At 60.1% G+C, this 23,364-nt stretch overlaps 2 protein-coding genes across 3 annotated transcripts in view; both read left to right on the top strand.

The window, feature by feature from the left end:
* MAP2K5 (mitogen-activated protein kinase kinase 5) overlaps nucleotides 1-1,101 on the top strand; it is a 128,319-nt gene extending 127,218 nt beyond the window's left edge. For both annotated transcript variants that reach the window (XM_027714772.2, XM_027714774.2), the window contains one exon: nucleotides 583-1,101. In XM_027714772.2, the coding sequence (XP_027570573.1) occupies nucleotides 583-687 (105 nt within the window). In that variant the 3' untranslated portion in view covers nucleotides 688-1,101. The remainder of the gene's footprint in view (nucleotides 1-582) is intronic.
* An 8,178-nt stretch (nucleotides 1,102-9,279) lies between these two features.
* Nucleotides 9,280-14,677, top strand: SKOR1 (SKI family transcriptional corepressor 1). Its single transcript, XM_039389156.1, has 9 exons — nucleotides 9,280-9,517; nucleotides 10,291-12,278; nucleotides 12,355-12,451; nucleotides 12,842-12,949; nucleotides 13,061-13,132; nucleotides 13,372-13,446; nucleotides 13,535-13,609; nucleotides 14,129-14,194; nucleotides 14,283-14,677. The coding sequence occupies exons 2-9, from the start codon at nucleotides 10,308-10,310 to the stop codon at nucleotides 14,378-14,380; spliced, it is 2,562 nt and encodes an 853-aa protein (XP_039245090.1). The 5' UTR covers nucleotides 9,280-9,517; nucleotides 10,291-10,307; the 3' UTR covers nucleotides 14,381-14,677.
* Nucleotides 14,678-23,364: the final 8,687 nt, after the last annotated feature.

Genomic DNA, 23,364 nt, shown 5'->3' with positions numbered 1-23,364 from the left:
GAGCCTCCTCACCCTCACAACCAAGAATTCCTTCCCAGTCTCCCATCTATCCCTGCCCTCTGGCACTGGGAAGCCATTCCCTGTTGTCCTGTCCCTCCATCCCTTGTCCCCAGTCCCTCTCCAGCTCTCCTGGAGCCCCTTTAGGCCCTGAAAGGTCAATACACAGGAAAGGTGCACAGGGGGCTGTTACAGAGAGAAACTTTTAGGGATCACAGACCTTTACGAGTAGAAGAGCAGATTAATGTTTTCTTTTTTCCCAGGATATCATTTTCCCAAAACATCCTTTAGCAGTTGCACAGCCTGGAAGGCCATCCCAGAAAGGAGCTAAAGGCTCTAAACACAATGAGCTAATGGAACAGAAAAATAAACAACCTGTATTTCCAAGGAGTCTGGGCTCCCCCAGCCCTCCCTCCTCCACAGGAACCTGCACGTGGATAACACGGATCCGAGGGGAAGTTCACTGCTTTGAATCACTGGTTTATCACGTTTTTATGGCTGTAACCACAGGATGTTCCAATGTGGGTTTTTTTTTTCCAAAGGGTCGTGTTTCTCGTGGCTGACTCTGCCTGTCCCACTTTGCAGGGCCACCCCTTCATCGTGCAGTACAACGATGGCAACGCCGAGGTCGTGTCCATGTGGGTGTGCAGGATGCTGGAGGAACGACGGGCCACCCAGGGCCCACAGTGAGCTGGGAGCATCCCAGGAAACCAGAGCTCATCCTGGACCAGGAGCACCATCCCCACGCTTCGGACTCGCTCTTTCTCTGGATCGTATTTCCCTAATAATATTTTCTAGGGGGTTTGTTGCTGCCTTTCCCTCACCGCCACACTAAAGGAATTTTCTTCCCACCTTTCTTTTGCTGCCGAGCAATTTTACAGATTATCTTCAGTTATACTGTCCACAGCCTTGAAGCAAGTATTTTATATCTCTATTTTTTGGTTATTGAATGTACTGGATCTTTCCTGACTCCAGAGTATTTTTTAACTGTTGCTCTTGTACAGATGACACGCCGAGTGTTTAGAGGAATCCTGAGGAGTTGGTGGCTGTCTGAGTGCAGAAAGCCACAAAAGACTGGGTTGAAATGTAAAACAAAAGCAAACAAACAGAAAAAGAGAAGTATCTGTGCTTGCCCAGGTGAGGGTTGCCCTTCCAGAGGGCATTCAGGTGGATCAGCACTAATAAATGACCGGGAATGCCTCTCCCTGCTCCTGGCACTGGCTGCTGCAGGTCGGGCTTTCTGGGAGAGCCAAGCAGGGAAGAGAACACAAAACTGAGGAGCATCCATGGTCAGGCTCTGCAGGCTGGTCCCTCAGTCAGAAAGGTTTTGCTGAGGTGGAAAAGGTGAGGGGAAAGGACAGTGCTCAGCTCTGGAGCCAGGCTGGGAGAGCTGGGGGGGTTCACCTGGAGAAGAGGAGGCTCCAGGGAGACCTGAGAGCCCCTTGCAGGGCCTAAAGGGGCTCCAGGAGAGCTGGAGAGGGACTGGGGACAAGGGATGGAGGGACAGGACAACAGGGAATGGCTTCCCACTGCCAGAGGGCAGGGAGAGATGGGATATTGGGAAGGAATTCCTGGCTGTGAGGGTGGGGAGGCCCTGGCACAGGTTGCCCAGAGAAGCTGTGGCTGCCCCTGGATCCCTGGAAGTGTCCAAGGCCAGGTTGGACGGGGCTTGGAGCAACCTGGGATAGTAGAAGGTATCCCTGGGGGGGAATAAGATGAGCTTTAAGATCTCTTCCTGCCCAACCACTGCATGATTCCATGATTCTCCTCCCCAGGGAGCAGGTGCTGTGGGAGAGCCTGGCACAGCCAGGGTGGGCTGTGGCCCCTTGGCTGCACAGGGAGAGCAGCTCCAGCCCCAGGAGTTTGCAGAGAGCAGCAGCACTGGGGGGGTCAGTTCTGCCCCAGGGAGCCAAGGGCCACAGCTCAGGCTTGGCAGCATCCCATGGGATTGTGAGGGCAGAGAGATGGCACAGAGGGTGCCAACCTCATGGCTGGGGAACAGGCTGCAGGTTTTCCTGATTGCCCCAGCAGCTCGTGGCTTGCTTGGAAGCCTCTTGCCTTCCTCAGCTCCACCTTGATCCCTGATTTTCTCCCTCGGAGTGGCTGCCTGAGGGGTGCAGCTGGGTCAGGCACAGGCTCCCAGGTTTGCTGTTACAGGAGAGGGGAATGATTGCAATGTCCCTGCTCTGTGTTTCTGGCTCCTGCAATTTCTGTGGACGTTTCCACAACAGACCGACACAGATTGAATCAGTCCTTGTTCAAGATGGTTATTAAAAGGAAAAATAAAACACAGACAAGATGTGAGAGGCAGGTTTGGGGTGAGTGACTTGGGTGGGTGGGAGGAGGTCGGGGCTTTGTTTGCTTGTCTTTGCATTAGAAATAAACTTTTGCTAAAAAAAAGAAGAGGCTCAGGTAGTTTATTTTATACCAGCAGGTTAAACCCCCCCCACAATTCAGTGACACATTCCTCCTGAACCACTGCAAATCCTAAATGTTACTCTGGAAGCAGCCTGGAAAAGACTTTGTTTCCTTCCTTGGAGGGATCATTTGTCTTCTTTTGAAGTGCAGAGGTTGCAGGCATGAACTTATAGACTAAAGTTTGTCTTAATTGCTCTGATGTCACAACCTTGCTGGCAGATAACAGTGCAGTGAATGAGTCCACAGCCCCCATCCCTCCAGGTCCTTTTTCTAAAGTGAGACAAATCTCCTCCCTGTGAGCCAACCAGAGGATGGGCAGCTCTCCCATTTATTTATCCCTAACAGTTTGCATTAGCTCTCCCTGGATAAAAAGTCTCTCTTGAGTTTAGTTTAAAAGTCAGCAAACCCAAGGCTTTTCCTCTCCCTTTCCCTGGCAGGGAGGGGACAGTGTCACCCTGAGGATCCCTGTGGGATTCCAGCTGATGGAGATGGGGAAGATTCACATGTATGAACCTTGCTGGTTCATCAGGGTAATCAATCCAGCAGTCAGGGGGAGGTTTGGGGCCTCCAGCATCTTTCCTCTCCCAAGTCCTTGGATTTGGTGCAGACTGGAAGGGGATGAGCAGCTGGGGGGCTGCTCAGTGGCATCACTTCTGCCCCACTCCCAGCACTGCTTCTGGGGGGGATTAGGGCTGGATGAGAGTGGAACAGGCAGACTGGGGAAAACCCAGCCCCCACCCATCAACACCAAGGGGCAAAGGTGAGGGGAAGGGGGGGAGGCAATAAATTGGGCCAGGATTTAACTCCACTGGGTGCCCCCACCCACAGCTCCTCTCCCTGCAGCAAACACATCCCAACCCGGGTCTGTGCCAGGTGGGAGCTGGGTGAGCCTGGCATGGGGCCCCTCCACACGGTGCAGGGTCCCCCCAAAACTGAAAGGATCCCTTGGGATGCATTGGGGCTGAGGAAATCCTGCCTTGGTGCACGTATAGCTTTGAGATGGCCAAGACACGTGAAACATGGCCCAGGCTCTGCCTTATGTGTAACGTCCTCCTGCCCCCAAAACCCTCTCCAGGGATGGAAATGAACCACTAAGGAGATTTTCCCAGCTGCCAGGCAGGGCTGGAAGCAGTGAGTGCTGTGAAGGGCTCAGCAACGCTGCTCCCCACACAGGCAGGAGCTGTGCCAGAGCTGGGGCTACCTGGGATCTTCTCCCTCTCTCCTTCCTGCTGCAACTTTTTGGAGTCTGAATTGGGGCCTTTCTTGGCTGAAAAGCTTGCAGGAAGTGCAGTGTTATACTCTAAACTGAGTTCTGCTCAGAAGATGGCAGGGGTGGTGCATAATGAACATACTAATTTGACAGTGGATCCTACAGATGCACTGAGTGACTCCCAATCCCTCCCAGTCCCACTCCTCATCCCACTAGCTCATTGAGGGGCTCTACCAGCAGCCCCACACCAGTCTCACCTCTCTTATAACCTCAGTCATGGTTAGGAATCGACTCCTATGGGAGTGTGTACATGGAGACTCACTGGGAAAAACTCAGGATGTCCCATCTGTGCCAAAACTTGCAGTATTTTCCACCTTCCCCTGTCTGTGCTCCTTGCCAGGCAAAGCTCACCCTGGGAGATGAGCCTGTGGTAGTTTGCCCTTAAACCCAGCACTGAATTAAAAGCCACTTTACTCCTTGTATTCCATGGCCAAACAGATCCTGCTGCCGGCATTCCAAAGGCAAAGGGGCAGTCTTGGTTTTCCAAATAACAGCCTGAAAAGCTCTGGGGGAAGAGGGGACTGCAAAGGGTCCTCGACCTGTCCCTCTCCCTTGGCTTAATGCCTCTGGAGCAGGGATGGCCATGTGATAGTGTTAATAACAGAGCAATCACTAGGAACAGCTCTTGGGAGCTTCATTTGATCCTTTGGATACCCGAGAGCAAGCAGGAGGATTGAATCTGGGAGTCATGCAGGTGTTTTCCTGCAGGGAAGGTTTATCACTGGAGGAGGGACGGAGCACAGGACCCCCCTGTTTCTGATGCAGGCAGTGTGTGGGCAATGTCTGAAGCAAAACCTGGGAATTTGAGGGTTTGCTGGAAAACAAAAAGTCCTGCAGGGAGAAAAATCCATGGGAGAAGCCCCTGTCTGGTGTCAGAGGGATTTTGACTGTGGGTGGGGAGGGGCGATGCCACCAGACCAGGAACACCCTTCACTGGTTTGTGGCTCTGACTGTGCTCCCTCTGCCCAGTGCTGCCTCCGGGCAAGACCACCCGGGGGGCATCACATACAGCCCCTTGGGACCTGCACCCAGAAACCCCCCAGGGAGCTGCAGCCTTGGCTGGTGAGGGAGAGGAGAGAGGAGGAAGGTCAGGAGTCTGTACAGGTCATGGCTCTGCTCTGGGGGCACTTTCCAGCACAGAGAGGGAAGCTGTTGGTGACTCCTCCCAGGGGGTGCAGGGCACACAGAACCCCCCTCAGCCTCTCTGGGCAGTGAACAGGAGCAGCAAATCCTTCACCAGGGTGTGAAGCCCCTGTGCTGCTCCAGGGGCTCCCAGGCTGCTCAGCCCCTTGGGGACACCTTAGTGCAGGGACCTTTCCTCCTGCTCCCTTTAGGATGTGGAACTGGCAGAGATAAACATGTAAGAGACCCAACAACACCGGCAGGAGCCCCGTCCCTGCCCAGCTGCCGTGGGCTGGGCCACTCAGGGAACGGGTCAAACACATCCCAGGTGCCCCCAGTTCTTTGGGAGCTGCAGGAGAACCAACTGTGGCCTCTCAGCCTCTCCCAAGGGTGCTCAGGGGACTCTGCAGCCGTGTGAGGGTATTTTTGGGTGACTCCTGCCCCACACAGCCCCATCCCTGCCATGTGCAGAACCAGGTAGGAACCACCCCAAACCCCAAATGCTGCAGCTGGGTGGGCACAATGTCCCTGCAGTGGCAGCCAGGCCTGGGGGGCAGAGGGGCTCCAGGGAGGGAGGGGGAGCTGGAGCTCACTGAACAATGGAGAGGTCCCGAGACACAGCAGTTATTTAGGATAACTCATCTTCAGCATTCCCTGGGGGATCCTCCCAGGCTGGGGGGGCTCACAGGCACCGTGGGGCAGAAGTCTGGAGGGATGGGAGGGCTGAACTTGCTGCCTCATCCTGCTCCCCCAGCTCACCAGCACTGCACTGCCTGGACCGGGAAAGCCTAATGGGGAAAAATAAATTACAAATCTCGCTAAGTGTATTATTTGGCCACACTGAATAAAGACGGTCGTGCAACCTGCTTTAGAGGAAGGTGTCCCTGCCCACGGAGGTGGGGTTGGAACGAGATGAGCTTTAAGGTCCCTTCCAACGCAAACAATTCCAGGATTCTGTGATCCCGTGCCTTTCCCGTCGGGAAGCTGCAGCGGGAGAGCTGCGGCTGCCGAGGAGCTGCGCTGACCCGGGGCTGTGTTACCTTCAGGAGAGGGTATGTCCATAAACCACACGTGTGCACTAAGGAAGGATTTATGGATTGAGCCTTACTGGCTCCGGCAGCGGCGGCCGCCTCCCGGTCCCCCCCGGCGGCTGCTCCCGCCGCCCGGTCCTGCGGTGGAAGTTCAAGGTTTATCCGAGCCGGGAGCCCGGGAGATGTTTAATGGCAAATGGATGTCTGGGGCTTTTACAGGCGGGAGGAGGAAAACTTCCCTGCAGCCGAGGCAGAGCTGCCAGGCCCCGGCGCAGGTGAGTGCGGGTCCATCCCGGAGGCCTGGCACGGCACAGGGCACAGGGAATTGCTGCCCCGGGCTCCTCCCGCTCCAGCCCCGCGGAGCGCTTGGTTTCACCTGATCAATAAAGTCGTGTCTATCGATCCCGCCCGCCGCGTTCGCTCCTCCGCAGCCCCGCGGCCGCTCCCGCCCGGGGGAATTCGGGAGATTTAGAGCCGCGGGGGTGCGAAGGGAGGGTGTGCGTGGTCAGGAAAGTGAGGGGCAGCGCTGCCATGGGGGGTCAGGGACAGGGGACAAGGTGAGAGCGGCTGGGGGGGGTTGGAGAGCGGGGGAGCTGAGGCACATCAAGGGGTGCGCGTTGTGGAGAGTCTGGGGGGGGGGCACGGTGGGTGTTGTGGGGTGCACAGAGGGGGAAAACGTGTTTGGAGAGCTGGGGTGCATAGCTGGGGGAGAGCTGGGGTGCACAGACTGGGGGGTGCCCGGTGGGAGAGATGGTAAGCACAGAGGGGGTGCATTGAGGGGCCAGGTATGCACATCCTGGGCACCGGGAAGGGGCCCCGGGGGCACTCAGAGGACCCCGCAGGCTCCCCGGGGGTCGCACGGCAGGAGCTCCGGAGGGTCCCGATCCTCCTCCCCCCTTGCCCGTCCCCGCCCGCCCCGCGGGGGCTCCGCACGCCGGGTCAGGCGGAGTGTGCCCGGCCCGCAGAGCCGCCGCCCGCTCCCTTTGTCAATGTCCAGTAATTAAAATGTCACCGTTTAATTTTCAGGCCTCTCGGAGCAATCTTTTCCTAATAAAGAGTCTAATCGAAACGCTCCTTCCCCCGCCTCGGCGGGAAGGGCCGCGGAAGAGGCTGCGGAGGCTCAGAGCCGCCGCGGATCGATGGAGAGAAGCCCGGATTGATCGGCCTCTAAAATTAAATTTATTGGGGTCATGGTTTTATATGGTGCTGATACAACTGTTAAATGGGGAACATTCATTTCCAATAGGAGGCGTTTATTAAACTTCCACTGAATTAGACCGCCGTGATTTATGTGGCAATCTCGGCTCAGCCCTCCAGGAGCGCGGGGCCTTCCGCGCCCGCCACGCGTGATTATTTATTTATACACCCGTGACACGGCTCCCTAAGTTTTAACCTAAATTATCCACCGGCTTCGTCTGCCAGCGGCACCGGCCCGGGGAGCAAGGAAGGACGGGGGGGTCCTGTCGGGGCGCAGCGCCTGCCCCGCCGGCCGCGGCCCCTCCGCGCCCCCCGGCCCCGGGAGGGTCCCCGGGGGGGTCCCCGGTTTGGGGGGGCGGCGGCGCCCGCAAACGTCCCGGCTCTCGCGCGCGGCGATCGTTGAGCGTTAATTAGAAATTCATTACAATTAAAAGCCGCGCGCACACGCCTTAATTACATCTGATTTTTAATTCCGAATCCGTGTTTACACAGTAAGCGAGACGTACCTCCTGATTATCCCCAATACTCTTTATACTGTACTAATTATGTAAATTAAACCTAATTAACTGACAAAAACTGCAGTCAATTCAACTGTTAAAAGATACGGCGGCTGCGAGGAGCGGGGCGCCGGCGGGGAGCGCGGCCGGGCCGGCGGGGCCGGGGTCGGGCCGGGGGCCGCTCCCCGCCTCGGGGCTCCGCGGCACCGTTGGGGCGAGCCGGGGGCCGGTTCTGCCGCCCCGGGCACCGGCGGAGCTCTGCGGGCACCGGGGCAGCCGCACGGCCCGGGGAGGGCACGGCGGGGCAGAGCCGCATCCCCCGGAGCCCCCCAGACCCCGGCGTGCCGCCGCGGGAGCGGCCCCGGGAGCGGCGGGTACCGGCTCGGTCCGTGCCCGCTCCCGGTGCCCCGCAGCCCTCCCGGTGCCCCGCAGCCCGTTCCGCAGCCTCTGCGGGTGTCGAACGCCGTGGGATCCCCCGAGCCCCGGCGGTGAGGGGGCAGCGGGGCTCGACCCGGAGCGGGAGCGTCTCACCGCGCTCCTGCCTCCGTATGGCCGGAGAACGGGCGGGGGGTGGGTATAAATAATTAAAAGGTGAGGAATAATTACCGGCTCGGGTTGCGATCATTGCGGGAAGGCCGCGCCGCACGGCCCCGCGGCAGAGCCCGCTCCGCGTCCCCCACGACGGGGCGGCCCGGGGGGAGCGGCGGCCGCTGTCCCGCGTGGGAGCGCGGCCCGGGGGTCGGTGCCGCCGCGGAGGAGATCGGGGGGCTCCGCACCCGCGTTTCGCTCCGCGCCGGCTCCGCCGCGTGCTCCCGGTGCCGCCGGTGATGGCGGGGAAGGGCTGGCGGGGGGGCACACGCCAAAGTGATGGCTGGGGGCTATCCGCGCCGTTATTAACTTCTGTTTGATCAGTGTAATTGCGCCGATCGCGGCCGGACGCGATGATTAATTACAGTTTAATTAACGTGGCCGTGACGAGTGCCGCATGCGGGAACCCGACCCGGGCAGGGATGCGGCTGGAGGCCTCCGCCACGCCGGCAGGACCGGCGGACACCGTGTCCCCCCGCCGCTCCGGGTCCGCCGGTCCTGCCGGCGTGGCGTGAGCCCCCGTGGGGAACGAAAAACACGAGCTCGCCCCCTTCCGCCCTCTCCTCTCGGCGATTTCGTTGCCGCCCGATGTCCCCCCCTCGTCGCCGGTACCGCTCCCGCACCCGCGCCCCGCAGCGGAGCGCGCATCCCGGCCGGGAGAGGGATGCGCGGCAGCGGCGCGTCCCCGATTTCGATGGGGTCCCTCCGCCACTCCCTCCAGGCTCCTCTTTTCGTTACCGCCCGCTCCCCCCGCAAACTTTCAACGAGCACCGCTCCCCCCGGGGTGTCCGCACGGCGGGAGGGGGGTGCGGGGGGGCCCGGGGGCGCGGAGCGGCGCGGAGCCCCACGCAGGTGCGGCGCGGGGCTGGTCCCCGATCTTACCTCGGGCAGCCCGGGCGGGTCCCCGCTCGGTGGCGGGTCCCCGCTCGGTGGCGGCCCCCCACGGCCCCCCCCCGCTCCCTCCCCGTTCACGCCGTGCCTTAAAGCCGCGCCGTGATTGACTGGAGCGCATCGGTGATTGACGGCGGCGGGGTCCCGGAGGCCGTTAATGTAAATATGCTGGTGCTAAGTGGGTGTGTCTTCCCGTTATTTTAGCTGTCACCGGATCAATGTGCAGCGTCTCCAAGTACGGATCCGGATCCTCCCTCGGTGGCGCGGCTGGTCACTCGCTCTTGTTGCATCTGTGCCGGGCGGACGCGGCGGCGGGGCGGGCGGCGGCCCCGCGGCGTCGGTGAAGGGCGCGCCCGCTGCCCGCCCGCCCCGCGCCCCGGAGGCTCCGCTGCCCCCGGGAACGGGCTCGGCGCGGACGGGGCCCCCCCGGCCGATGGCGGCCCCGGCGCCGGGCTGCGGCCCCTAGTCCCGAGCAGAGCCGGCACGTCCAGCAGCTCCGCGGCGCGGTGAGTGCGGGCGGGCGGCGGGCGCAGGGGAGGGGAGCGGAGCGATGGGGGGGCGGAAAGCGGGGCGCGTTTTCGGGAGTCGCTCCCCGTTATTTTGTGTAATTACCACGGAAGTGGCTTAACCGCCGGGAGCTCTCCCCGCTAAGCCAATTTGCCCGGCTCGTTGCTGCCCTTCTGCTACGTGCGGCGGGTGCTGCCCGCCCCGGCCCCTAATCCGCCCGCGCCTAATCGCCTGCCGGGGACACGACAAAGGGGCTCCGGGGCACCGCGCCCGCCGCCCGCGGGCACCGAGCGCCAAGTTTGGGCCCGCCCGGTCCGGCCCGGGGCTCGGCCCCTCCGGCCCCGCCGCCGCGGGACGCGCCGGCCGCATCCTCCGGAGCCTTTCGTTGGAGCCCGCCCGGGGCTCGCCGCAACCCGCGGCCCGGCACGGCCCGGCGAGCCGGCACAAAGGGAAGGGAAGGCAAGGCAAGGCACCTGCCGGGGACTCGGGGAGGAAGGAAGCGGGGACGGTGACCCACCAGGACGCCCTTGCCCCGGGCTCCCGGGGCCGCGCCCGGCGGCGGGTACGGCGGCGCTCGGTACCGGCGGCCGCGGTGCGGGGGATGCGCTCCGGCCCCGCCAGACCCCTCGGCCGGGGAGGGTCCTGCGGCAGCGCCCGGGGGGCTCCGGGCCGGTAGCGCCGAGCGAAGATCGGCCGGGCCGCGGAGCGGGGCCGCGGGAGCGCCTCTAACCCGCGCCTCTAACCTGCGCCTTTCCCCGATTTTGTTTTGCAGGGGCGTTTTGGGGGGGAATGGAGGCGATCGCCAGTCAGATGGGAAATGGGAGAGATGCAAGCTCCTCCCCAAATTCAAAGCAAGAGCTGCAGCCGTACCAAGGCTCCAATACCCTCAAGCCCAACCAAGTGGGTGAGACCTCCCTGTACGGCGTGCCCATCGTGTCCCTGGTCATCGACGGGCAGGAGCGGCTCTGCCTGGCGCAGATCTCCAACACGCTGCTCAAGAACTACAGCTACAATGAGATCCACAACCGGCGGGTGGCCCTGGGCATCACCTGCGTGCAGTGCACGCCGGTGCAGCTGGAGATCCTGCGGCGGGCCGGGGCCATGCCCATCTCCTCCCGCCGCTGCGGCATGATCACCAAGCGGGAGGCGGAGCGGCTCTGCAAGTCCTTCCTGGGCGAGCACAAGCCGCCCAAGCTGCCCGAGAACTTCGCCTTCGACGTGGTGCACGAGTGCGCCTGGGGCTCCCGGGGCAGCTTCATCCCGGCCCGCTACAACAGCTCCCGCGCCAAGTGCATCAAGTGCAGCTACTGCAGCATGTACTTCTCCCCCAACAAGTTCATCTTCCACTCCCACCGCACCCCGGACTCCAAGTACACCCAGCCCGACGCCGCCAACTTCAACTCCTGGCGCCGCCACCTCAAGCTTAGCGACAAGACGGCCACGGAGGAGCTGTCGCACGCCTGGGAGGATGTCAAGGCCATGTTCAACGGCGGCACCCGCAAGCGGACCTTCTCCCTGCAAGGGGCGGCCGCCGGCGGGCCCGGGGCCGGCTCCCCCGCCGCCAAGGCGGCCCTGCACCCGCCGCCGCCCGCGGGCCCCGAACTGGCCCCGGCGCACAAGAGCCTGCGGTGCAGCGGGCAGGAGGCGGCGGGCGAGCGCGGGGCGCTGGGGCTCGCGGGGGCGCACGGCGGGGCCGCGGGGGCGCACGGCGGGGCGGGCGCGGTGCGCAGCTACCCGGTGATCCCGGTGCCCAGCAAGGGCTTCGGGATGCTGCAGAAGCTGCCGCCGCCGCTCTTCCCCCACCCCTACGGCTTCCCCGCCGCCGCGTTCGGACTGTGCCCCAAGAAGCAGGAGGAGGCGCTGGGCGGCGCGGGGGGCGGCGAGGCGGGCAAGGGCGGCGCGCTGCCCCCCGGCATGTTCTGGGGACCCCCGCACCCGCACCCGCACCAGCCGGCACAGCCGCCGCACCAGCCCGGCGCCGCCAAGGACAGCGGCGTGTACCCCTCGTTCCCCGTGTTCTGGCCGGCCGCCGGCAGCCTGCCCGTGCCGCCCTACCCCGCGCAGAGCCCGGCCAAGGCGGCCGCCACCGCCGTGGTGGTGGCGGCGGCGGCAGCGGCGGCGGCGGCGGCGGCCGAGCCGGCGGGGCTGGCGGGGCGGCACGGGGAGCTGGAGGGCTCCGAGCCCTCGGGCAGCGGCAGGAGCAGCGCGACCCCCCAGGAGGGCGCGGGGGCGGAGGGCGAGCGCTGCCCCAGCGCCCTGTCGCGGGCGGCGGGCGAGGAGGAGCGCTCCGGGGACGAGGCGCTGCTCGCCCCGCTGCCGCTGCCCAGGAAGGGCAGTTACCTCTCCGCCTTCCGCCCGGTGGTGAAGGACGCCGAGAGCATCGCCAAGCTCTACGGCACCCGCGAGGCGTTCGGCGGCGCGGGGCCCCGCGGCCCCGGCTACCTCTCCCCGGACTTCCTCAGCGAGGGCAGCTCCAGCTACCGCTCGCTGTCCCCCGGGGGGGACACGGCCGAGGAGCCCGAGGTGGACGTAGAGTCCAACCGCTTCCCGGAGGACGAGGAGGAGGAATCCGCCGCCGTCCCCGCCGCCGCCGTCCCCTCCGAGGGCCGGGAGCCGCCGCGGCTGCTGGCGGGGCCCGAGGAGCCGCCGCCCGCCGGGGCCGACGGGCCCGAGGAGAAGACGGGCGAGGTGCCCACGGAGGGCGGCCCGGCCCCCGACGGCAGCCCCGAGCGGAGCAGCAGCAGCAGCGGCGCCTACGAGGTGCGGGGCCGGGAGGGACCTGCCCTCGGGGGTCCCCGCGGGGCCGGCCCGGGGACCCTGACTCGCTCTTTTGTAGGTGTTCGCACCGGAGAGGGGGGAGCCCCTGCAGCCGCTGAAACCCGCCGCGTCCCTGGGAGCCCCCGCCGCCTTCCTCTGCACCCCCGAGGCCAAGGGTAACGCGGGCCGGGGGCGGGCGGACGGGGCGCTCCGAGGGCGCGGCCCCGGGGGAGGCCCCCGCCGGCGGCTCAGCCCCGGGGGGGCACCCGGGCCGCCGCTTTCGTTTGGGGGGATTTCGGGAGAAAAGCGAAACAAACGGTTCCCGGGCGGGGGTCGGGGCCGGAGCCCCCCCGGGCCCGGCGATGCCGCCGTGGCCGCGGCCGGTGCGGCGGGGATGGGCTGGGAGGGCCAAGCTCCTGCCCACAAGCTACTTTCCAACAGCAAAGCGATTAGGATGTCCGCTAAGAAGGTTTTAACGAGGGCTTTGTCCGTAATTATGTAATTAAGGATATATCAGGACCATACTTTCATTGCTTATGGTTGAAAATCGGTTTATTAACTTTAAGAGCAAGATAAAGAAGACAATCACTCCGCGGCAGAGGATTTAGAGACCAGAAAATCCTATCAGGACCAAAGGAATGTCTCTCATCCCAGCCCTGTAAATACCGACAGAGGTAAGCCCCGCTCCGCGCTCCCCCGCGGGGCGATGCGCGGCCCCTCCGCGGGTGATGCGGGGTCCGCTGAGCCCCCCCGGCGGGGCTGACGGCGCTTTGCCCCCCCCGCAGGCGAGGAAGGCCTTGCCATGGATGTCACCGGGACGCAGCTGGTGGAGAAGGACATCGAAAACTTGGCCCGAGGTGAGGCGGGGGTGCGGGGCGAGGAGTGCGGGGGTCGGCGCCCCGACGGGACGGGCTTGGGGGGGGGGGGGCTGGCGGCACCCCCCGGCCTCTCCCCGCGGCTCGAGGTATTTGTGTTTTGTGCAGGAGTGATTAACTCCTGTGATTAATGTAACGTAATGCGATTAGCGCCGCGCTGAGCCGCCTCCAGATGGAAAAGTGCGGGCTCCCTTCAACCCCGCCGTGTATTTTTAAAACAGATGAGTTACAAAAACTGGTCCTGGAGCAAATGGAGCTGAGGAAAAAGCTGGAGAGGGACTTCCAGAGCCTGAAAGGTACCGCTGACCCGTCCCCCGCTCATCCCCCGCCCCGGCCGGGGAGCGGGCCCCGCACCGGGAGCGGTGCTGACCCCCCGTCCCGCAGATAACTTCCAGGACCAGATGAAGCGGGAACTGGCGTACCGGGAAGAGATGGTGCAGCAGCTGCAGATCGTCCGAGGTAAGGCCTGGTCCAGCCCATCCACCCATCAGAACTTTTATTTTTTATCTCCTTTTATCTCCTTTATTTCTTTCATTTTTTTTTCCTTTTTTTCTTTTTTTTCCCCCCTTTCCTCCTATTTTTTCATTACTTTTTTCCTTTATTTTTTTTCTTTCTTTTTTTGTCTTTTTTTTTTTTTTTTTTTTTTTTTTTTTTTTTTAATCTCTATCCTTTCGTGCCCTCCAATTCGTCCCGGCATTTCCAGCCGCCCCGCAAACGGCTGCGAGGCATCATTGCACGGCAGCGAATGAACCTTCCCTCTCGCAGTAATTTCCGCACGGGCTAAATTAAAAACCGAGGCGCAAAATTACGTGGGAAGCCGCGAAGCCGTGCCCGACTTTGCACCCATCGCGTGCCCCCCCCGTGCCCTCCCTCTTTCCCCTCCTTCGCGCTGCGGTGCCCTCGGGCCCAGCGCATCCCCGACGGGGCGGCCGCGCTCAGACTGGCCCCGGGCGCGGTGTGATGCTCCCCCCATCCCAGACACGCTGTGCAACGAGCTGGACCAGGAGAGGAAAGCGCGCTACGCCATCCAGCAGAAGTTGAAAGGTACCGCGGTAGGACGGGAAGGGGGGGGCACAGACGGCTGAGGGGGGGCCTGGGGGCTCCGGAGGGTGACGGTTCCATCCCTTTGCAGAGGCTCACGACGCGCTGCATCACTTCTCCTGCAAAATGCTGACCCCGCGGCACTGCACGGGGAACTGCTCCTTCAAGCCGCCGCTGCTGCCCCAGTGAGCCCCCCCGGCGCCCCCTCCCCCCGAAGCCATGCGGGCACAGCCCACACAAGCCATTTCCACGAGGAGACACTTGTACATAGAGGACTCGGAGCCCGGCTTTCCTCGGACTGGCAATACGGCGGGGGGCGGCCCCGGGCCGGCCGGGGGGGAGCCGGGCCCTTCCCGGGCCTCCCCCTCCCCGCTCCGCCTCCCCCTCCCTCCCTGTGTGTCCGCTTCTTCCACCCTCGTCCAGACTGGAAACAAAAGTGGCTATGTGCAATGGATATAAATGTACTGTGATTCTCTTGGTACAGTATTTGTCGGATTTTTATTTATTTACGATGTATATTTTATCCCCCCCCCTCCCCGCCCCGGGCCCCCTCCTTTATCCCCCCTCCATGTAAATTCTGGATGTAACGGCACTTTAACGGGCGGACCCGCGACTCCGGAGGCAGAACATCGCTCGCCCGCTCTGGGGACAGACCCCCTCTGTACGTGATTTTGGTTCTTTAATAAAAACAGACTTTAAGAAGCCGCCTGGTGCGTGGGGCCGGCCCGGGGGGCGGGGGTGTCTCTCCCCCGGGGGGGGTGGGCTCGCACGGCCCCGACGGCCGCCCCGGGGGTCCGAACCTGGGGGGCTGCGAAGCTTCCCCGATCCCTCCTCCTCCTCGCCGCAGCCGGGAGCTCATTAATGCCCATTTATATGCTCGTTTCACACATGAAGGTATCCCATTAATGAGCTCTGAGAGCGGGCGCGAGGTGCGCGCACACCTATTACCCCCGAAATACCTGCTTTCAGCCCAGAATTAACCTCGCACCGCAGCGGGATCGGGAACGGGACAGGGACAGGGAGGGGGGAGGCTGCACCGGGGTCCTGGGGAGCTCCGGGGTGGAAGGGACCGGGCGGGGACTCTCCCCGGGAGCTGCGGGAGGGATGCACCGTGATCCCACTGCGGAGGCCGGGACCGGGGAAAAGGATGCGGGGACAGGGCTCATCCCGAGGATCAGCAGCATCCCGGAGACCGGGACCAGTGCGAGGGAAGAGGGTGGAAGGGGGGGATCACCCGGGGGGCTGCGCGTTGCCCGCCCCGGCGGGGTCGGAGCGCGAACCGGCCCCGAGAGCGCCGAGCGCGGCTGTGCCGTTAATTAGTTTGCGGGGCTCATTAGGCGGTTCCGCGGCCTGCGCCGCCACCGCGTGGGCGCAGCCGGAGGTGCAGCCCCCCTTCTCTCCCCGCCATTCCCGACCCCGGGATCAGCTGTGCCGGAGCAGGAGCAGCGACTCCCACCTATCACCTGAGGGGGAGGAAGCCCGGCCCGGGCATGCGGACACGGCTGGCTGGGAGGAAGGTTAAAAACCCTTGGGGTGGGAGCACAGATGATTTTTGGGGATTCTCTTTGTTTTTCTGAGCTTCAGACAAAGTTCCCATGGCTTCTTTGCCCCATCCCTGGAAGTGTCCAAGGCCAGGCTGGACAGAGCTTGGAGCAACCTGGGCTAGTGGAAGGTGTCCCTGCCCATGGCAGGGGTGGAACAAGGGGGCCTTAAAGGTCCCTTCCGACCCGCTCTGGGATTTTCCCCGTTGACCGCAGACATCCTGCGCTGTGTGAGCTGAAGGAGGTGTCTGACAGGTGACCCTGAGGGGGAGCAGTGGAGCTGGTGGCATCTCTCACGCAGGTAAGAGCTTGGGAAGGGGGGTCATCTGCTGGGAAAAGGAGGGGATGTGTAAATCAGGGAGCAGAATCAAGCTCTGCAAACCAAGAGGTGGTCGCTTGAGGGAATGAAACAGTTGGAGCTTGTAGGGGGGCACCTGAGCCTCTTTCTTTGCATGTTCCTCTGTGCCCTCCTGGCTGGGTCACCGCTGGCACCTCGTGGGCTCGAGCTGACCCTGTGCAGGGACCCCAGAGGGGCCTGGCCTGGGTCCCTGTGTCCCTGCCCAGCCCTGCTGTGCCCACCTGCCCGGGCACACCCTGTGTGTGGCAGCAGTGCCTGCAAACACGGGGACAAAAATGAACTATGGTGTTGTATTAATATTTTCACACTACTTAGCTCTCATTAAAATGTACTTTGCAGAATTTAATATGCGACTTCAAATGACACAACGTATTAAGTGCTTAATATACTAGAAATTATGAAACTATTATAGTCTAAGTAATATGAAATAATTAGAGTGAATTAAACTTCACCGGCAGAATGAGGGAAAGGCTTCAAATTTTTTATTTTTATTTTTTTTTTTGTCTCAAAATAGTTGAATGCAGTAATAGCCCCTGAAAATAAACAACCAGAGTTAGGATTTTTAAATAATTAAAGCAGGAAGAAGCCTGGAGTGTCTGTATTTGAGCCTGTGATGCATTTGGAAGCGAGGAAGCAGAAGGTCTGTTTGCAGTAGCTGATGGAGTTGTTCTTTCAGGCCAGTGGCAGAGCAGCTCCAAGGAGCTGCTCACCAGACCTCCAGCCTGGCCAAGGCTTGTCCCCATATGCTGCTTCCCTCTTGTGCACAAGGCTGGTGGTTGGAGCTGAGCAGACGTGGTGGCTCTCGGTGACAGAGAGGGTTCCATGTGGCCTGTGAGCTGGGAGACCCCTCAGCAGAGCAGGACCCCTCTTATTGGGGGTGCCAACACCAGAGACCCCCTGTTAAACCCACAGGGTGTGGCCTCTGGCTTTGGGAAGGGATTTGAGCCCCGGTGTGGATATTGGGGGTGAATCTCAGGGGCTTTTCTCGCAGGAGGGGATCCCCTGGAGTGGGGGGTGCTCTGCAGCAGAGATACAAAGCACCGGGCTGAGCTGCCAGGCTTGGGCAGGGGCTCTGCCCTGTGGGAGGAGGGGACTGGGTGGGATGCACTGCTCTGGCACCCCCGGGACACGGAGCAGGGCAGGAACCTGCTCTTTGTGTTTCACAGGCCCCAAACCCGTGAGGAGTGGGGGCAGCTCTGAAGGGGGTTGTCTGTCCAGCAGCAGCGTGGTGGAATTCAGAGGATGCCGTGAATGAGGGGAGATTTAGGGTAGATATTAGGAAGGAATTCCTGGCTGTGAGGGTGGGGAGGCCCTGGCACAGGTTGCCCAGAGAAGCTGTGGCTGCCCTATCCCTGGAGGCGTCCAAGGCCAGGTTGGACAGGGCTTGGAGCAACCTGGGCTGGTGGAAGGTGTCCCTGCCCATGGCAGGGGTGGAATGGGATGAGCTTTAAGGTCCTTTCCAGCCCCCTCCATGATTCCGTGGTGACGCCAGGAGGTGGCGTTCCCAGCGCCGCTCTGCTCCGCGCTCCTCCCGGAGTTTGGCTGGGTTTGAACAGAGGTTTTGTGCTACTTCCATGGAAACTACCAAAACTGCCCCTTGGGAATGCGCGTCTGAGCCGGAGGGGGGAAGCACAGGCAGCTCAGCCTGGTCCGTGGGCTTATCCCAGCCCGGGGCAGGACGTGGCATTTACCCTCACAAGGTCCCTGTCCTTCCTCCAGCCTGTCCTATTCTCTCTGGGACGGTCCCGTCCTCCCCAGGATCGGCTGCTCCTCCCAGCGGGTGTCCCATCATCCAGGTGGATAATAAGGACAATATTGATCCCGAGGGATGGCTGCCAGCTGGACTTTGTGCCTGGACACATCCTTTGCTCCTGGCAGTCTGGCCAGTTTTCCTACTCTTCCACTTATCCAGCCTGTATCTCACCGGTTGGGCTCCGAGGATACTGTGGAAGCTGTGCCAAAGGCCCTGCTGAAGCCAAGGCAAACAAAGCCCTTGATTTCCCCTCCTCCACAGGGCCCTTTCATCCCAGAGGGCACCAGGGAACGATTTGTGCCTGGGGAACCTGCACTGGCTGTTCCCAGTCACCGTCATCTTGGCCTCTTGGGAGCACATTCCAGCAGGATTTGCTCCATCACCTTCCCAGGGCGGTGCTGGTGAGGCCAAATGTTCTGCACTGACCACTCTGGTTCTTCCTCCTCTCCCAGACCAAAGCTGGGAGTCACGTTTGCTTTTTCCCAGTCACCAGCACTGCTGAGACCTTTGGGAGATGATCCAGTGGCCCCCCCAGTGACTCTGGCAGGTCCCTTGGGTGCTGCCCACCCAGCACCACGGATGTCTGTTTGTCCAGGGGGCCAAAGTGGACCTGAAATGTTCAGCTATGACCTAAATATGCTGTGAGATGTTGGCTGCCTCTGCCTCGCCCCAGCAAACCCAAAAAAGCTCTTTCTCTGGGGAAAAATCCTGTCTATTTGAGGCTGTGTCTGGCTCCAAGGGCTGGGGGCAAGGTGTGTGTTTGGTCCTTGCCTGGCCGGAGGTTCCTCCTGCCTCCATCTCCAGTGGTTTTGGGAAAATTTATTTTGAGCAATGATGTGTCTGGCTGGTGTCCTCTGGGTTGAAATTCAGAATTTTAGGGACAAGTGTGAACAGGACAGAAAGGAGCTGTGTGTGAACAGGATGAAGTGTCCACATGTGAGGAGATGTGGGTTTAATTAAATGGATTGAATTTTGGGTGCAAACAAGACTTTGTGCTGTGTGGACAAGAGAAGGGCGTGCACGGGGCAGCTCTGCCTCGCTTACAAAACCATTTATTTCCATGTAACAAAGTGAACTCTGTGGTTCTCCTGGAAACTTAAAACACATTTTCCTTTTTTTTTTTTTTTTTTTTTTTTTTTCTTTGCTTTGGTCTCCTTTCTGACTCTTAATGAAGTCGTGGGATCTGCCTCCCCTCATCGTGCCTGTTGTTCTCGCTCTGCTTTGCTGCCCAGCCCTGTCAGAGGCAGTGCTGGGATGGGCCCTCCTCTCCCCTCTCCCAAATATTTCACACCTCCTGACCCCAGCCCGGCTTCAAAGCCCACAACAAACACGGAGGGCCCACTGAAGGCTGGGCTTCCACTGAAGTCTGTCAGAGCTGAACATTACACATCCGAAGGTGGAATTTGACACTAACAAATGAATTCTCACTGTTTTTCCGTGGAGGGATTAAGCTGCTGGTGCCACAGTGCAGGTGGATTAACTGGGGAGGGGGTGGGTGAGGGGGACTGATGCCTGTGCTGGAGGTTTCCAGTTCATCCAGTGTTGGAAGCAGCCATGGGATGATGGGTCCCCAAGAACCTCGCCCTGAAAATTTGGCTGCCCAGAGCCACTTCTCCTGTGCTGTAATCAAACTAATTGGTAGCCTGGGCAGGGGGCAGTGGGCAGGGGGCACTGCCCAGGGCTGGCACACGGAGCTGCAGGAGTGCTGGTCCCACTCTGCTCATTGCCAGCCCTACACAGGGTCTTGCAGACCCCAAGGCCTGCCCACCCCTGTCCCCAGCGTGTCTTGGTGGTGGTTCCTCATCCCAAATGGCCACTGGTGAGCTCTGAGTGACTGTGCCAGCCAGGACACACAACCCCAGAACGGGTCAGGTTGGAAGGCACCCCTGGAGGTCACCCAGCCCACCCTCCCTGCCCCAGCAGGGCCCCCAGGAGCAGCCACTCAGGGTTGTCTTTTGAATATCTCCAGGGAGGGTGACCCCACACTGTCTATGGGCAGCCTGTTCTGGTGCTCAGTCCCCCTCACAGCAAAAACCTTCTTCCCAATGTTCAGGTGGAACTTCCTGTCCATCAGTTTGTGCCTGTTGCCTCCTGTCTTCTTGCTGGGCACCACCGAGAAGATCCTGGCTCCGTCCTCTTGGCACCTTCCTTTCAGATACTTACAGACATTGACTGGAGATCTTATCTTAGTTTGCACCTTTTTTGATCTTATTCTGGAGATCTCTTCTCCAGGCTAAACAGGCCCAGCTCCCTCATCCCATCCTCCTAAGAGGGATGCTCCAGTTCTCCCCATTGCTGGGGGTCTTGCCCCAGGAGCTCTGTGTCTGTCTTGTCCCGAGGAGCCCAGCACTGGACACCATCCCAGGTGAGGCCCCACCAGGTCTGGGTAGAGGGGCAGGATCACTCCCCTGACCTGCTGACATGGGCAGGCAGTGCTGCAGGACTGTTGCTCCCTTTGGGAGAGGACAGGGGCACCTTTTTGGGAAGCCTTTGCCCCGCTGTGCTACCCCAGCTCTGGAAGCAGGAGCAGCCTTCAGCTGGAAGGGCCATTAATGTCACCCTCCACAAGCACTGTGCTCACAAAGGAACCTGCCAAGTGTAGCACGTTTTAATTTGCTCTTTTCCCAAGCATTCCTGGGTTTATGGCTCGGCTCAGGCTGGATACAACGCTCTGTGCAGACATAAAGCTCCCTCCAGAGGGTCACTCCACACCACAACCTTTGGGGGCTCCCTCGAGGACATTGATGTGCTGTTTCCTGGAAAGCATCTGCCCCAAACGGGGGGTTTCTGTTGGATTTTGCAGAAATCTGAGCTTTGGAAGCTGGCAGGGACGTTTGTCTGTGTGGTGGTTGTGTCTGGCAGGCTGCTGGCTGAGCACAGGTATGTTCTCTGCTTTAAATGCTTGGTTGTTTTCAGGTGGTATGGATTTGGGAACATGGGAATTATGTAAAAATGAAAGAGAAAGGGAGGAAAAAAAAGGAGAAACTTGAGAGAAAATGCATTTTGAGTGATGCCTGCACCACGTTGAGAGGCACATTTGCAGTTTCTTACCATCTGTAGCAACTTGTCCAAAGCAAACATTACCAGTCTGTCCAGGTTTGGCTGCATAATTGCCATAAACCATTGCAAGGGCATCCAGAATATCACAGCCCTGGAACTACTTCTAGGATTAGGTCCTACTCCCTTGAAAAATAAACCTTGGCAAGAGCTCAGTTCTCCCTAATAAAAATTCCATTTTCACAGCTCTAATCAAGTTTTCCAGAGCTCTGGTCCAAATTAGAAACTGCTCACAGAATATCTGACCCAGGAGAACAAGATGGAGCTTTTCATTTAAAGCAGCACCAGGCTGGAAATTTCCAAAGTTCCCAGTGGTTCACCTGTGGCAAAGCTGTGGAGTGTGTCCCAATAAATCCATCCCTTCCACGGCAAAGCTCCTGGTCCCTGCTTGCAGGTGGAAGAGTCTCCTTTGGAGGATTCTTCCAGAAATGGCACCTCTCTTCACAGACAGGCTAGGAGAGCTAGGGGGGTTCACCTGGAGAAGAGAAGGCTCCAGGGAGACCTGAGAGCCCCTTCCAGGGCCTAAAGGGGCTTCAGGAGAGCTGGAGAGGGACTGGGGACAAGGGATGGAGGGACAGGACACAGGGAATGGCTTCCCAGTGCCAGAGGGCAGGGAGAGATGAGATATTGGGAAGGAATTCCTGTCTGTGAGGGTGGGCAGGCCCTGGCACAGGTTGCCCAGAGAAGCTGTGGCTGCCCCTGGATCCCTGGAAGTGTCCAAGGCCAGGTTGGACAGGGCTTGGAGCAACCTGGGCTGGTGGAAGGTGTCCCTGCCCAGGGCAGGGGGTGGGATGGGATGAGCTTTAAGGTGCCTTCCAACCCAAACCATTCCAGGATTCCCTGGAATCCCTCCTTGATTGTCACTCACCTGCCCTCCTCCCCATCAGCAGGAGGCATTAGGACATCACTGGGGTGTGATGGGTGGTGACTGTGCAGGATTGATCCCATTATACAGTGTATTTCTGCATTTCCAAGAGGGAGATTTCAGGACTGTGGGGCTGCTCCCAGGATCGATGGCCAGGTCTGTGCCAGTCAGCTGGAGCTCAGCACCAAGTGTTGGAAGAGCTGCTCCTCAAGTGAACAGCAAAGGCAGTTTTATGTCTAATAATTTGAATTGTTTCCTACCATTGTTCCTCAGCCTTAGATCCAACTGTTCCACAGCCATTCTCAGTGCAAATGTATTTTTCTTTTCGTGTGATAAATGCTCGTCTGGCAATATTTGGGAAACACAGAACCATGAGTGCCTGGGAGAGAGATGATCCAGTTACATGTAACCCTGGGATAAATCCCTACTTGTTACACAGTGCAGGGGATTGGAATCCTGGAATCCCTGAGGTTGGAAAAGATCTTCAAGGTCACCGAGTCCCCCCTGTGCCCCATCCCCACCCTGTCCCCCAGCCCAGAGCACTGAGTGCCACCTCCAGGCCTTCCTTGGACACCTCCAGGGCTGGGCACTCCAAACCTCCCTGGGCAGCCCCTGCCAATGTTTAACAACCCTTTCCAGGAAGAAATTCCTCCTCATATTCCATAACCTTCCCTGGCACCAAGGTCAGGCTGACAGGCCTGTAGTCCCCTGGATCCTCCTTCTGACCCTTCCTGTAGGTGGATGTCACATTATCCAACCTCCAGCCATCTGGGACCTCCCTGGTGAGCCAGGACTGGTGAGAAACGATGGAGAGTGGTTTGGAGATCTGTTCCACCAGCTCCCTAAGTACCCTGGGATGGATCCCATCTGGTGCCACAGACATGTGAGTGTCCCAGTGGCTCAGCAGGTCTCCACCTCCCTCTTCCTGGATTTCAGGAGGTCTGTTCTTCCCCCCATCCCTGTCTGCCAGCTCAGGGGGTTGGTTGCCCTGTGGATAACTTGTCTCTCTGTTGAAAACTGAGGCAAAGAAGGCAGTAAGAACCTCATCCTTTGCCTCATCCTTGGTTACAATGTTCCCCTCCCCATCCAACAAAGGCTGCAGGTTTTCCTTGGCCCTCCTTCTGTTGTTGATGTGTTTAGAAAAACACTTTTTATTATCTTTCCCAGCAGTGGCCAGATCGAGTTCCAGCTGAGCTTTCACCTTTCTAATTTTCTCTCTACGTGACCTAACAACATCCTTGTCCTCCTCCTGAGTTGTCTGCCCCACCTTCCAAAGGTCACAAGCTCTCTTTTTCAACTTTGAGTTCCAGGGAAAGCTCCTTGTTCATCCAGGCCAGTTTTGTGCCCTGCTGGCTCACTTTCCAGCACATCCTGTGCCTTTCAGGTTTGGAATTTTGGTCATGGGGAGGCAAGAGGTGGCTGCAGGGAGCCAGCTGGGGAAGGGCAACAGGTCAAGGATCTGGCAAAACTACCTGGCCCAAACCTGCAGGAGAGTCTCAGGCTATTAGAGGTAGGAGACTTGCCTATGTTGGTTTTAGTCCACCTTTGAATAGACAGAGATGCACGTGAACAGGGAAGACTGTGAACTATTAGAACTGG

The sequence above is a fragment of the Pipra filicauda genome, unplaced genomic scaffold (genome assembly GCF_003945595.2).
Source record: "Pipra filicauda isolate LSUMZ 115617 unplaced genomic scaffold, ASM394559v2 scaffold70_size2993248_pilon, whole genome shotgun sequence".
NCBI classification, from domain to species: domain Eukaryota; kingdom Metazoa; phylum Chordata; class Aves; order Passeriformes; family Pipridae; genus Pipra; species Pipra filicauda.
This window is presented reverse-complemented; position numbering and strand designations above follow the sequence as displayed.